Source organism: Salvelinus namaycush, chromosome 2 (genome assembly GCF_016432855.1).
Source record: "Salvelinus namaycush isolate Seneca chromosome 2, SaNama_1.0, whole genome shotgun sequence".
Classification (NCBI taxonomy): Eukaryota; Metazoa; Chordata; class Actinopteri; order Salmoniformes; family Salmonidae; genus Salvelinus; species Salvelinus namaycush.
In genome coordinates, this window is record NC_052308.1 from 43,483,073 (window position 1) to 43,497,871 (window position 14,799).

Sequence of the window (14,799 nt, forward strand, 5' to 3'; positions counted from 1 at the left end):
CGAGAGAGAGAGAGAGAGAGAGAGAGAGAGAGAGAGAGAGAGAGAGAGAGAGAGAGAGAGAGAGAGAGAAAAGGAGAGAGAGAGAGAAAAGGAGAGAGAGAGAGAAAAAGAGAACGAGAGAGATAGAGAGATAGAGAGATAGAGAGAGAAAAAGAGAGAGAAAAAGAGAGAGAAAAAGAGAGATAGAGAGATAGCGAGAGAGAGCGAGAGAGAGAGAGAGAAAGAAAGAAAAGAGAGAGAGTCCTGTCTCTAGGCACTGCAGTACTGCACCACACCAGTCAGTCTCTTACTGGGTCCCGGTCCTTATCCTCAACAACTAATAATAATAAAGGTACTGTACACACAAGAACCAAAGACAACTGCAAACCTAATGGGCCAAATGTGCAGAATGAAACGGCATCTACGTATGTGAGATGTGTGTCCATCTGTGTGCACACGTGCATGCCTCTGTGTGTGTGTGTGTGTGTCTGTGTGCAGGCGTGTGTCCTTACCCTGGGTTTGAAGGCGATGAGTTTGAGCACCATCTCCGCAGTGAAAACAGCAGTGAAGACCATGTTGAGGATGTCCATCACATAGTTAAATGTCGCAGACTGGCCATAGTGCTACAGACAGGAGAGTGATAGAGAGGGAGGGTGGGAGGGAGGGAGAGAGAGAGACAGATAGACAGAGACAGAAGCACACAGAAACAGACACAGACAGACAGAGAAAGACAGCGAGACAGACAGAGACAGATAGAGATAGACAGAGACAGACAGAGAAATACAGAGATAGACAGAGATACAGACAGATAGAGACAGACAGACAGAGACAGACAGAGATAGAGACAGACACAGACAGATAGAGACAGACAGAGATAGACAGAGATAGACAGAGATAGAGACAGACAGAGACAGACAGAGACAGAGACAGACAGACAGACAGACAGACAGAGACAGATAGAGACAGACAGAGAGAGAGGGGTGGACGTAGAAAAAGTGCAGATGTAAGTGCCAGATATTGTATAGAAGAATAAAGAGGTTGCACAAAGAACTAGGAAGCTGAGATGCTCAGGGGTTGTACTGCAGGAGATTGCCTAACAGTGAATGCTGCTACACAACTAGGGCTTTATGAACGGGTTGGGTTGAGCTTCTTCTTACCTGCACAGCCAGGCAGAGTGTGTTGAGCATGATGAGGACGAACATGATGTACTCAAACCCGGTGGAGTTGACCACGTACCAGAACTTATACTGGTAGGGGTTCTTAGGGATGTACCTCCTCAACGGATGGGCCTTCAGGGCATACTCCACACACTGACGCTGTAGAACACACGGGGAGGCAGGTAGCCTCGTGGTTAGAGCGTTGGGCCAGTAACCGAAAGGTTGCTGGATCGAATCCCTGAACAAGGCAGTTAACCCACTGTTCCCTTTTAGGCTGTCATTGTAAATAAGAATTTCTTCTTAACTAACTTGCCTAGTTAAATAAAGGTTACATTTAAAAAATAATTAAACACACACGGTTATACACTACATACCTGTACACATAGTATAGAGTACTTAAGCAATAAGGCACGAGGGGGTGTGGTATATAGGCAATAAACCACGGCTACATGGCCAATAAACCTGTTCTTACGCACGACGCAAAGCAGAGTGCCTGGATACAGCCCTTACCCGTGGTATATTGGCCATATACCGCCAAGGTGCCTTACTGCCACCATAAACTGGTTACCAACGTAATTAAAACAATGAAAATGACTTTCTGTCATACCCATGGTGTAAACTGGGTGGTTCGAACTGGGTGGTCTGTTATAAACTGGGTGATTCGAGCACTGAATGCTGATTGGCTGACAGCCGTGGTATATCAGACCGTATACCAAGGGTATGACAAGAAGGATATTTTTACTGCTCTAATTATGTCGGTAACCAGTTTATAATGACAATAAGGCACCTCGGGGGTTTGTGATATATGGCCAATATACCACGGCTAAGGGCTGTGTCCAGGCACTCCGCGTTGCAACGTGCGAAAGAACATCCCTCAGCCGTATATATTGGCCATATACCCTACCCCCTCGGGCCTTACTGCTTAAATATACCATGGCTTTCAGCCAATCAGCATTCAGGGCTCGAACCACCCGGTTTATAAACACAAACATAGCATAGCAACACACTCAGAACACTTACCCAGTGTGGGAGAACTGCTAGTCTAGACATGTAGCGCCACACAACTCATAGTCACACATAGACACACACACAGACACACACATAGACACCGCATGAACACACACACGTGTTCACGAACACACACGCACGCCCAGGGAATTGTGTTTCTGACCTGGTTCTTATCCAGCTCACAGTTCTTGTACTCTTTCTCTCCCTGCTCCTGAAACGTAACGATGACGAAACCCACGAAGATGTTCATCATGAAGAAGGCGATGATGATGATGTAGATGATGAAGAAGATGGAGATCTCGATGCGGTAGTTGTAGATGGGACCCAGGTTCTCCCTGTTCGAGTCTATGGCCTTGTAGAGCAACCTGAGAGAGTGGAGAGAGAGAGAGAGAGGAGAGAGAAAAAGAGAGAGAGAGAGAGGAGAGAGAAAAAGAAAGAGAAAAAGAGAGAGAGATAGATAGATAGAGCGAGAGAGAGCGAGAGTGAGAAACAGAGAGAGCGAGAGAGAAAAAGAGAGAGAGAGAGATAGACAGAGCGAGAGAGAGCGAGAGTGAGAAACAGAGAGAGCGAGAGAGAAAAAGAGAGAGAGAGATAGACAGAGCGAGAGAGAGCGAGAGTGAGAAACAGAGAGAGCGAGAGAGAAAAAGAGAGAGAGAGAGAGATAGACAGAGCGAGAGAGAGCGAGAGTGAGAAACAGAGAGAGCGAGAGAGAAAAAGAGAGAGAGAGATAGATAGAGCGAGAGAGAGAGAGCAAGAGTGAGAAACAGAGAGAGAGAGCGAGAGAGAAAAAGAGAGAGAGAGAGATAGACAGAGCGAGAGAGAGAGAGAGAGAGAGATAGACAGAGCGAGAGAGAGAGAGAGCAAGAGTGAGAAACAGAGAGAGAGAGAGATAGATAGAGCGAGAGAGAGAGAGCAAGAGTGTGGGTGTGAGGAGCGAGAACACACGTTTGTTTAACTTCTGTTTTTTTATACACAAAAGGCAAAAAATATGAAGGTGTATTATATTGTATATGGGTGTATAATATGAGTGGGTGTGTCTTACGAAGGCCAGCCCTCGAAGGTAGACACAGTGAACAGAGCCATCATGGCCATGAGCACGTTGTCAAAGTTGAACTCGCTGTTGTGCCACACTCTCTTATGGAGGAACGGCTGGTTCACGTCCCCGTCCTTATAAAGGATGTAGGTGCCCCTGGGAGGTTAGAGGTCAAGAGGACACAGGGGTTAGAGGTCAGAGGTCCGGATATAGGATTCGTCCTATGATGTACCGTACGTAAAGAACATATTGTGAATGTTGTGAATATGTCCGTCTATGCGCAACACGCTCAAATCAAAGACGCTGCAGAACACCTACTGTACAGTAAATGTAAGTATTTCTGATACAAAATGGATGGTGTCAGTTTGCTGTGTGTAGATGGACAAAGGCGTCAAAAAACAACTGACTTGCAATCGTCGGGGCCAGACTTGGCTTCGTCCGTGCAGCGGTAAAACTTCCCCTGCAAAGCAAACACAACACGTTCTTCTAAACGGTACTGCTACAAAACGAACCCTCAAGGTCGGGGATTTACTGAAGCTACGATGCCATTGACATCACAATCCGTGTTAACGGTGCTGATCTTAGAGCCGGGTGTTACGGTGTTGACCTTGAACAGCTGCACTCCTATGCAGGCGAACATGAACTGCAGCAGCGTGGTGACGATCATGATGTTACCGATGGTCCGGATGGCCACGAACACACACTGGACCACGTGCTGCAGGGGTCAAAGTTCAAATGTCAGCAGCTACTGAACAGTGAGATGGCATTACGTTGGCGAAAGGTCAATATATGTCAAACACGTAGGAAGAAGGAGGTACAGCGACGACGCAGTTCTAGAAAGTCGTTTAAAAAAAAACCTGTACAGGTTTTTAGCAACAAACTGTCCCAAGTTTACTGCACTTGTTCTACGAATACTACGGCAATTAATATGGTACTGAAAGAGAAGGAGTAGGATGTATAACGTTTTAGGATGAGGCAGTACTGTACCTTGAGGCCCTTGGCTCGGTTGATGGCCCTCAGGGGCCTGAGCACTCGCAGGACTCTCAGAATCTTCACCACTGAGATGGCGGAGGACCTAAAAGACATCACAGGAACTCCCTGTCAGAAACAAACTCGCCCTCTCTAAACACAACCATTCATTGCCATAATCAAACTTGACCGTGTCCATAAAAAAAAAACGACGTGTTAGGACGGGAGAAGGAACAGAGGGCGAGGGACAATGGGTGAGGAATATGAGGATGAAGACAGAGAGAGAGAGAGAGAGTGAGAGAGAGAAACATAAATAGTGTGGGTGGAGGGTAGCAGCAGGTACTGACTGGATGCAGAAGGAGACTAGGGAGACCCCCACCACCAGCAGATCCAACAGGTTGAAGGTGTTCCTACAGAACGCCCCTTTATGGAGGAACGCTCCGTATGTGGTCATCTGGAGGGAAGGGCACAGCGAGTTAGAAGGGGTAACAGGCACTTAGAAAATACACAGAAATACACACATCGACACGCACATTCGCACAAACAGGGACACACACGAGTACACAAATACACAGTGGTACACCGCAAGACAGACAGAAACACCTACACAGATATATATAGTGGTAGAAACACTCACTCCCCTCAAACCCACATACACCCACATACAGTATTTCCACACTCTTGTAGAACACTCTATTTCAGGGTGGCGAGCTCAGACTCAGACTCAGTAAAACAGGAAGTTAGCAGCTACCGTCGCCACCCCCCGGCACCGTGGTACATGAATGTGGTAGTAAGTCATTCACTCCACAATCGGCTAATAACAGGGTCTCCCGCGGCAACAAATCGTGCAGTTTGTTGCCGCGCTGAGGGCAAATATTATATCTACCACCTGAGAGAAATGACAGGATTGAACGGCCTACCGGTTGAAAAACCCCATGCCCTTACTGACACATTCATGTATGGCCGTTTCCCTTAAAGCACATTCCTTCATGTTCTTTAACAGCTCACAGTCTAAAGGGGTAATAGAGCAGCTCCACTTAAAAAAAAAAAAAACGTCAGACTTCAGCAGGCAGAGAAGTAAACAACGCAGCGAAAGGAAGTCTTGTTCAAATCATAAAAGAAAAGGATTCATCGTCCTGAGTGCGTGTAAATGTAGAGACCAGCTGGCGCTAGAGGAAAGCACTGCTAACGCAGCAGGATCAAACTGAGCTGGGTCGTCTTCATTCGGCACCAAACGCGAAAATAAATAACTGAAACGGGGAAGGACTAATCTGAACTGGTCCAATAAGAAACTCGTAGTTTCCCGCATTCCGTTGCAAAACATGTTGCTACGGTGTGCCGTAATGAATACGACCCGCAACAGGACTGGGCAGGGTTGGGCTGCCCTCTTAAGGGTTCTGAGGGAAACACTACATTTCTAAGCACTCAGTCAATCTGGGGAAAGCCCATGCTCGACATGAACATGGTTGGTTTGCCCCCTCTTTTATGGCTCAGTATCTGAATAGCAGTCAGTCGGTATGAAACAGAAGCATGGAGTCGGCTTTGACTGGAGATGACCTTAGATGTTTGTTTATAACACTCCCCAAACGACATCCAGGTCAAAACATCTGTCAAAGCTACATCTCCTAAACGGCACATTGATATCTCTTCCCTTTGCACAAAGAGTTGCATCATTTTTGGAGAGGTGCACAAAAATAGTGTCGTCGGGTCAAAATTCCCAAAACCTTTTCAACTCATTGTTGACTTTTCCCAAACGTGACAAACACGATGACACCAATCCGGGTTGGTTTGTGCCTTTGATTCCTTCATGGATTATTCGTTTCCTGATTAGCGGGAATTGAACAACTCGTGTGTTCGTTAGTGTGTGTCGTGCTAGTAAGTAATGATGACAGACGAGGGGCGCGTTCGTAAATTCACTCTGGCTATCTACTCCGATTTCAGAGCACTCTCGTCTGAGTGTGCCAGAGCACAGAATAACTGATTCATTAACGAACGCTCAACACCCGTTGAATATGGCCGGTGTCAGTAAACATCGTCAAAAGAGCTTAACAAAATTGTTGCCAGCAGCACAGCTACAGTCACCAACGCTCTGGATAACATGAAAACAGCAGAGTAAAATGGTCAAGAGTGAGGTGTTATTTATGTCTGGAAGTAGCTAGCAAGCTAGCCAACTTTAGCCAGTTAGCTTGGGTGCTTGTGCCGTTGTGAGTTCATAACGCTCGGGATCAACCCTACTCCTCGGCCAGAGCGTCCTGTGTGCGCCTTCTAAACGCTCCGAGAGAGGAACGCTCTGAACTTACTAAAGGACAATCTGACAACGCTCCCGGATTTTACGAAACGCCCAGAGCGCACTCTGGCACTCCAGAGTGAATTTACATGAACACACCCTAGATGTTTTGGTAGTTAAAAGAGGTGCCATGGAGTAAAAAGAGAAAGAATAGAAAAGGAAAAGTGAAACGAGGCAGGAAGTACTGCGGTGGCGGCAGGTGACAGTGCAGCAAGTCTCTCTGTCGTCATAAGCGAGAGTTACCTTCAACATGATCTCAAATGTAAACATGCTAGTGAAGACGTAATCTGCATAGCCTAGGACCTGGAAGGCAACCAGACGTTGGGAGTGTTACTGCGGGGGGTCAGTTAGTTGACAGCACAGAGAGGCGGACACAGGCCATTTACCTTCAACAGGATCTCAACAGTAAAGATAGCCGTGAAAGCATAGTCAAAGTAACCAAGTATCTGCGAAAAAGCAACGGACATGTTTAACATGGGTTATACAGGTACGTTCATCAGAGACATTCGAGGAAAACAAGTTAGCGTGGGAACCCATGTGTGCAGGAGAGAGCATAGGAAATGACTTAGTATGCATAAACCAGAAAATCCACAGTTTTCCCTATAAGTGAATCAAATCTGTGTATATTACAATATATGTCATAATGCAGTATATATTCATTATATCATTTCATTACGAGCACCTGCACAATGTCATCCCCCTACTATCACAATGGCATGTCCTTGTGCAGCTTGAGATTAAGTTATAATGGTGAATATACATCATGATTCCAAAGTCATTGAACCTGCTGCCTAAGAGGATCATGGGGGAAACTTCAGGAAAAGAGTTATCGTTACCGTTAACGTCACTCTTAACCAACTAAATCCTTAAATATGAATACAAAAAAAACGTAAAATAAGCAATAAATATCACAAATCAATACAGAATGTATCTGTATTATGTACTACTATGTAGCTTAACAATTGAAAATCAGTTACTGTCTACTGTGTGTTCCCCATAAATATGACCTAGAATTATTCGAATGTAGACAAGAAGGTTTCTGTACTTACGATGTTGCGTGCGGAGAAGTTGCGTATGGGGTCCTCTGCAGCGAGGGAGACCGAGCTGAGCATGATGAAGACCAGGATGAGGTTGGTGAAGATGTGGTGGTTGATGAGTCTATGACATCCCACCCGGATCCTGAGGAGAACAGAAAACGCACATACCTGCTTAAGAGAGCTCAGAAAAGTGCGCGTCCGTCTGTCTGTCTGCGCGCATGCGTGTGTGCATATTGTGTGTGTGTGTGTGTGTGACCTACGGGTTGGTCTTGCTGAAGATGAAGAAAGCGCTGCCGTCAGGGATGGGGGTGATCTTCTCCTTCTTGACCAGCTCAGAGATGGCTGGGCGTGGCCCTGCTGGAACCTCTGGCTCCTCCTCCTCCTCTGCTGCACAGACAGACACACACACAGTGAGAGAGATAGACCACACACACACACACACACACACGTGCACTTGTACGGACACACACACACACACAGGCCTGTACCTGCAGCATTCTCCTCTTCCTCCTCCACTGGTGCCTGTATCCAAAGAAGCAAACGTGATGAAAAGTTGCATACAATGATGCTGAATAAACCTGAACCACAATATGTCTGGGGTGGAGTTTTACCTCTTCCTTTTTCTCGTCCTTTTTGTCTCCTGGAGCGTTGAGAGACTCTGCGTCTGCCAGGTTGTCCACAGCGATAGCCAAGAAGACGTTCAGCAGGATGTCTGAGCAAAGTGTTCCGTCAAGGACAGAACCTGAACACATCTACTGTACCGTAGCGTAGTCCATGGCTAGAGCAACACACTCATATACACGATTCAGAAAAGTCCGGGATGTTCATTGCAACAATGACGGAAGAAACAACCCCAGAGATCTATACTGACAACATAAAAAAATAGGGTTGTGTTTGCAAGACGACATCTCTGCTCATAAGAACATAACAACTTGTAATGTGTCTATATCCACCCTGGTGGACCATATCCATAAAGGAGAAACTGTTTAACTAGGGGAAATTAGTTTGTGGTCAAGTCCCATCAAATCAGATTGTGATTACCTGGGCTCAGAGAGATAGAGCTGATAGGATGAGTGTGGTAAGGAAAGGATACAGTTTCCGCAGATGAAGAGGATAATGAAGTAGAAGGAGACGATCATCCCCGAGGAAGAAGGGCCGCCGTACGCCATGATGCCGTCATACATCACGGCGTTCCAGTCTTCACCTGTCAGGATCTGGCCACAACACACCCAAATACACCCAATCATTTTGGATGCTACACACATGGAGGACCTATAATTCGTATGCGATTCTATGGAAACACATACAGCATTCACTAGTAACAAGATGGCGCCGACAGACACGGTCACCCTGTTTCTAGTTCCCAGCCAACTTTACAGTATATATACCGGTCAAAAGTTTTAGAACACCTACTCATTCAAGTTTTTCTTAATTTTTTACTATTTTCTACATTGTAGGATAATAGTGACGACATCACAACTATGAAACAACACATATGGAATCATGTAGTAACCCAAAAAAAGTGTTAAAAAAATCAAAATATATTTTATATTCGAGATTCTTCAAATAGCCACCATTTGCCTTGATTACAGCTTTGCACAGTCCCAACAGGACAAGATAAATACCGATGTTCATTGACTACAGCTCAGCCTTCAACACTGTAGTGCTCTCATAGCTCATCACTAAGCTCAGGTCCCTGGGTCTTAACACCTCCCTGTGCAACTGGGACCTGGACTTCCTGACGGGCTGACCCCAAGTGGTGAAAGTAGACAACAACACCTCTGCCACGCTAATCCTCAACACGACGTACCCCACAAGGGTGCGTGCTCAGCCCCTTCTGTACAACCTGTTCACCCATTACTGCGTGGCCGCGCACGTCTCCAACGCAATCATCAAGTTTGCTGACAACACAACAGTGGTAGGCCTGACTACCAACAAAGATGGGACAGCCTACAGGGAGGAGGTGAGAGCCCTGGCGGAACGGTGCCAGGAAAATAAACTCTCCCTCAACATCAACAAAACGAAAGAGCTGATCGTGGACTACAGGGCACCGATTGGTCGATGTGTCAAAATTTAAAAAGCATACGGTAAATATCCCTTTGAGCATGGTGAAGTTATTAATTAGGCTTTGGATGGTGTATCAATACACCCAGTCACTACAAAGATACAGGTGTCCTTCCTAACTCAGTTGCCGGAGAGGAAGGAAACTGCTCACCGATTTCACCATGAGGCCAATGATGACTTTAAAACAGTTACAGTTTAATGGCTGTGATAGGAGAAAACTGAGGATGGATCAACAACATTGTAGTTACTCCAAAATAGTAACCTATATGGCAGTGAAAAGAAACAACCCTGTACTGAATAAAAACATTCCAAAACATGCATCCTGTTTTCAAAAAGGCACTTAAGTAATACAAAAAGAATGTGGTGAAGAAATTAACTTTTTGTCCTGAATACAAAGCTTTATGTTTGTGGCAAATCCAAAACAACACATCATTGAGTACCACTCATCATATTTTCAAGCATGGTGGTGGTGTCATCATGTTATGGGTATGCTTGTCATTGGCAAGGACTAGAGAGTTTTGTAGGATAAAAAGAAAAGGAATACAACTATAAGCACAGGTAAAATCCTAGAGGAAAACCTGGTTCAGTCTCCTTTCCAACAGACACTGGGAGACAATTCACCTTTCAGCAGGACAATAACCTAAAACACAAGGCCAAATCTACACTGGAGTTACTTACCAAGACAATATTGTATGTTTCTGAGTGGCATAGTTACAGTTTGACTTAAATCGGCTTGAAAATCGATGGCTAGACTTGAAACTGGCTTTCTAGCAATGATCAACAATCAACTTGACAGAGCTGGAAGAATTTTAAAAAGAATAATGGGAAAATATTGTACAATCCAGGTGTGCAAAACTCACCCAAAAAGACTCACAGCTGTATTTGCGTCTATAAAGTATTAACTGAGGGGTTGTGAATACGTACATTATTTAAATGAGATATTTCTGTACTTCATTTTTCGAAATACATGTTTTCACTTTGTCATTCTGGGGTATTGTGTCTATGTAGATAGTGAGACAAAAAATCTATTTAATCCATTTTGAATTCAGGCTGTAACACAACAAAATGTGGAATAAGTAAAGGGGTGTGAATACTTGCTGAAGGCGCTGTACATAGAGTCATTGAGCACTGGTCACTTTAATAATGTTTGCATACTGTTTCACCCACTTTATATGTATAAACAGTATTCTAGTCATGGCTCGTCCTATATAACTACTGCTGTACACACCTTTTCTATTCATATAGTGTCCATACTGTCGATACACACCATATTATATTATATTCCGGTCTCAAACACTGCTCATTGCGATATTTCTTAATTTCTTTATTTTTTGTACAAATGTTTTTGATTATGTGTTTATTTTATTTTTTTAAATTGTATTGCTAGGTATTACTGCATTGTTGGAGCTTGAACCACACGAATTTCGCTGCACCTGCGATAACATCGGCAAATCTGTGTACGCGACCAATAAACGTGGATTTGATTAGTACACCATAACATCCTACTGTAGTTTATATAACATGCCATAGACAGACAATGGGGCATATTACTCTACTTACTTCCTGTAAAACACAGCATACAAGGAAAACAAACAATAGTCCGGCTATGGCTATCCCAGTGGAGCAGTCAAGGGTAAATGCTCAAGGGTTTACCCACCTACTGTGGGAAAATGCATTGAAAATATCGGGGAGCATTACTTTATTCACTGCAAACGGCGATCAGTGTTTATGTAGCGGCCATGGTTGCTCGTGGTGACGTTAGGAGTTAGCCCAGCCTGTGACTTCAAAAACCAGTGTCGGCCCTCGGCCCAAGAGGGAATTTCCTCTTGGTACAACGGTCAAGACGTTGGTTTCTCTCGTGGGAGACCCGGGTTCACTGGGCTAGCCCCCATGTCAGGGTGTCATCATCAGGAGGCTCTCCTTAAATACAGCAAGAGAGCGAGAGAGCGAACACCCCCACACACTGTACTGTTCACCCACCTGAAACACAGTGAGCAGTGCCTGGGGGAAGTTATCGAAGGTGCTCCTCTTGGTCTGCGTCTCGTCGAAGTTGAACTTGCCCCCGAACACCTGCATGCCCAGCAGGGAGAAGATGATGATGAAGAGGAAGAGCAGGAGCAGCAGAGAGGCGATGGACTTCATGGAGTTGAGCAGCGACGCCACCAAGTTACTGAGAGACTGCCAGTGACTGGACAACACAGAGAAGGGGGGGGGGGGGGTTAGACAAAATTACACACACATAAACAAACAGATTTGTTTTCACACTTTACTCTGGCCAAAGAGCAATAAACAAACACACCCGTTCACACACAAACGCTACATATGCCCAAATCAAATCAAATCAAATTGCATTGGTCAAATGCGCCGAATACAACAGGTATAGACCTCACAGTGAAATGCTTACTCACAAGCCCTTAACCAACAATGCAGTTTTAAGAAAGAAAAAAGAAAAGAAAAAGTGTTAAGTTAAAAAAAAAAAAAAAAACACACACATAACATGCGCACGCACACATGCATACTGACGTCACACACACACACACACACACACTCACCACATACGCTGCTGCTACAGCTCAGTCTACTGTCTATCCTGCTGCCTAGTCACTTTACCCCTACCTACACTGCCTTCAGTAAGTATTCATACCCTTTGACTTATTTCACATTTTGCTGTGTTAGAGCCCGAATTCAAAAATGGATCTACACACAATACCTCATTAATGATAACACCTGTTTTTAGACATTTTTGCACATGAATTGAAAATGAAATACAGAAATATCTCATTTACATAAGTATTCACACCCCTGAGTCAATACTTTGTAGAAGCACCTTTGGCAGCAATTACAGATGTGAGTCTTTCTGGGTACGTCTCTAAGAGCTTTCCACACCTGGATTGTGCAACATTTGCCCGTTATTCTTTTCGAAATTATTCAAGCTCTGTCCAATTGGTTGTTGATCATTCCTAGACAGCCATTTTCAGGTCTTGACATCGGTTTTCCCCGGTCTTTGTGGTTGAATCTGTGTTTGAAATTCACTGCTCAACTGAGGGACCTCACAGATGATTGTATGTGTGGGGTAAAGACATGAGGGTGTCATTGAAAAATCCTTTTAAAGACTATTATTTCACAGAGTAAGTCCATGCAACTTATTATGTGACTTGTGAAGCAAATGTTTACTCCTGAACTTATTTAGGCTTACCATGACAAACTGGTTGAATACTTATTGATTCAAGATTCACCTTTTCATTTTTTATTAATTTGTACAAATTTCGAAAAAACAATTTGATTTTGAAATTATGGGGTAATATATGTAGGCCAGTGACCAAAAATCGAAAAGTTTATCAATTTTAAATTCAGACTGTCACACAATTTTGGGGGGAAAATTCAAGGTGTGAATACTTTCTGAAGGTACTCCCTGTATATAGCCATGTTATTACCTGGTACTCCCTGTATATAACCATGTTATTACCTGGTACTCCCTGTATATAGCCATGTTATTACCTGGTACTCCCTGTATATAACCATGTTATTACCTGGTACTCCCTGTATATAACCATGTTATTACCTGGTACTCCCTGTATATAGCCATGTTATTACCTGGTACTCTCTGTATATAACCATGTTATAACCTGGTACTCCCTGTATATAGCCATGTTATTGCCTGGTACTCCCTGTATATAGCCATGTTATTACCTGGTACTCCATGTATATAGCCATGTTATTGCCTGGTACTCCCTGTATATAGCCATGTTATTACCTGGTACTCCCTGTATATAACCATGTTATTACCTGGTACTCCCTGTATATAGCCATGTTATTACCTGGTACTCCCTGTATATAACCATGTTATTACCTGGTACTCCCTGTATATAGCCATGTTATTACCTGGTACTCCCTGTATATAGCCATGTTATTACCTGGTACTCCCTGTATATAACCATGTTATTACCTGGTACTCCCTGTATATAGCCATGTTATTACCTGGTACTCCCTGTATATAACCATGTTATTACCTGGTACTCCCTGTATATAACCATGTTATTACATGGTACTCCCTGTATATAGCCATGTTATTACCTGGTACTCCCTGTATATAACCATGTTATTACCTGGTACTCCCTGTATATAGCCATGGTATTACCTGGTACTCCCTGTATATAGCCATGTTATTGCCTGGTACTCCCTGTATATAGCCATGTTATTACCTGGTACTCTCTGTATATAGCCATGTTATTACCTGGTACTCCCTGTATATAGCCATGTTATTACCTGGTACTCCCTGTATATAACCATGTTATTACCTGGTACTCCCTGTATATAGCCATGTTATTACCTGGTACTCCCTGTATATAACCATGTTATTACCTGGTACTCCCTGTATATAGCCATGTTATTACCTGGTACTCCCTGTATATAGCCATGTTATTTTTACTCTTTATTGTTATTAGTTATTCACTGACTCAATCCCTATTACAGGGGCTGAGTCACTGGCTTACTGGTGCTCTTCCATGCCGTCCCTAGGAGTGGTGCGTCACTTGAGTGGGTTGAGTCACTGACGTGATCTTCCTGTCCGGTTTGGCGCACCCCCTTGGGTTGTGCCGTGGCGGAGATCTTTGTGGGCTATTCTCGGCCTCGTCTCAGGATGGTAAGTTGGTGGTTGAAGATATTCCTCTAGTGGTGTGGGGGCTGTGCTTTTGCAAAGTGAGTGGGGTTATATCCTGCCTGTTTGGCCCTGTCCGGGCCGTCGGACAGGGCCACAGTGTCTCCCGACACCTCCTGTCTCAGCCTCCAGTATTTATGTTGCAGTAGTTTGTGTCGGGGGGCTAGGGTCAGTCTGTTATATCTGGAGTATTTCTCCTGTCTTATCTGGTGTCTTGTGTGAATTTAAGTATGCTCTCTCTAATTCTGTCTCTCTTTCTCTTATTCTCTCTATCTTTCTCTCTTTCTTTCTTTCTTTCTCTCTCCCTTTCTCTCTCTCTCTCTCTCTCTCTCTTTCTTTTTTTCTTTCTTTCTTTCTTTCTCTCTCAGAGGACCTGAGCCCTAGGACCATGCCTCAGGACTACCTGGCCTGATGACTCCTTGCTGTCCCCAGTCCACCTGGCCGTGCTGCTGCTCCAGTTTCAACTGTTCTGCCTGCGGCTATGGAACCCTGATCTGTTCACCGGATGTGCTACCAGTCCCAGACCTGTTGTTTTCAACTCTCTAGAGACAGCAGGAGCGGTAGAGATACTCTGAATGATTGGCTATGAAAAGCCAACTGACATTTAC

The 14,799-nt window shown here is 44.4% G+C and overlaps 1 protein-coding gene across 1 annotated transcript in view; it reads right to left on the reverse strand.

Moving 5' to 3' along the window:
• LOC120063162 (voltage-dependent L-type calcium channel subunit alpha-1D-like) overlaps window positions 1-14,799 on the reverse strand; it is a 101,353-nt gene that overhangs the window by 26,708 nt on the left and 59,846 nt on the right. The window contains exons 13-27 of the mRNA XM_039013365.1: window positions 11,515-11,722; window positions 8,564-8,684; window positions 8,058-8,182; window positions 7,959-7,992; window positions 7,731-7,854; window positions 7,483-7,612; window positions 6,677-6,736; window positions 4,494-4,600; window positions 4,165-4,252; window positions 3,785-3,892; window positions 3,585-3,637; window positions 3,187-3,333; window positions 2,308-2,509; window positions 1,137-1,295; window positions 492-602 (exon numbers count right to left, since the gene is read on the reverse strand). Of these exons, the coding sequence (XP_038869293.1) occupies window positions 492-602; window positions 1,137-1,295; window positions 2,308-2,509; window positions 3,187-3,333; window positions 3,585-3,637; window positions 3,785-3,892; window positions 4,165-4,252; window positions 4,494-4,600; window positions 6,677-6,736; window positions 7,483-7,612; window positions 7,731-7,854; window positions 7,959-7,992; window positions 8,058-8,182; window positions 8,564-8,684; window positions 11,515-11,722 (1,777 nt within the window). The remainder of the gene's footprint in view (window positions 1-491; window positions 603-1,136; window positions 1,296-2,307; window positions 2,510-3,186; window positions 3,334-3,584; window positions 3,638-3,784; window positions 3,893-4,164; window positions 4,253-4,493; window positions 4,601-6,676; window positions 6,737-7,482; window positions 7,613-7,730; window positions 7,855-7,958; window positions 7,993-8,057; window positions 8,183-8,563; window positions 8,685-11,514; window positions 11,723-14,799) is intronic.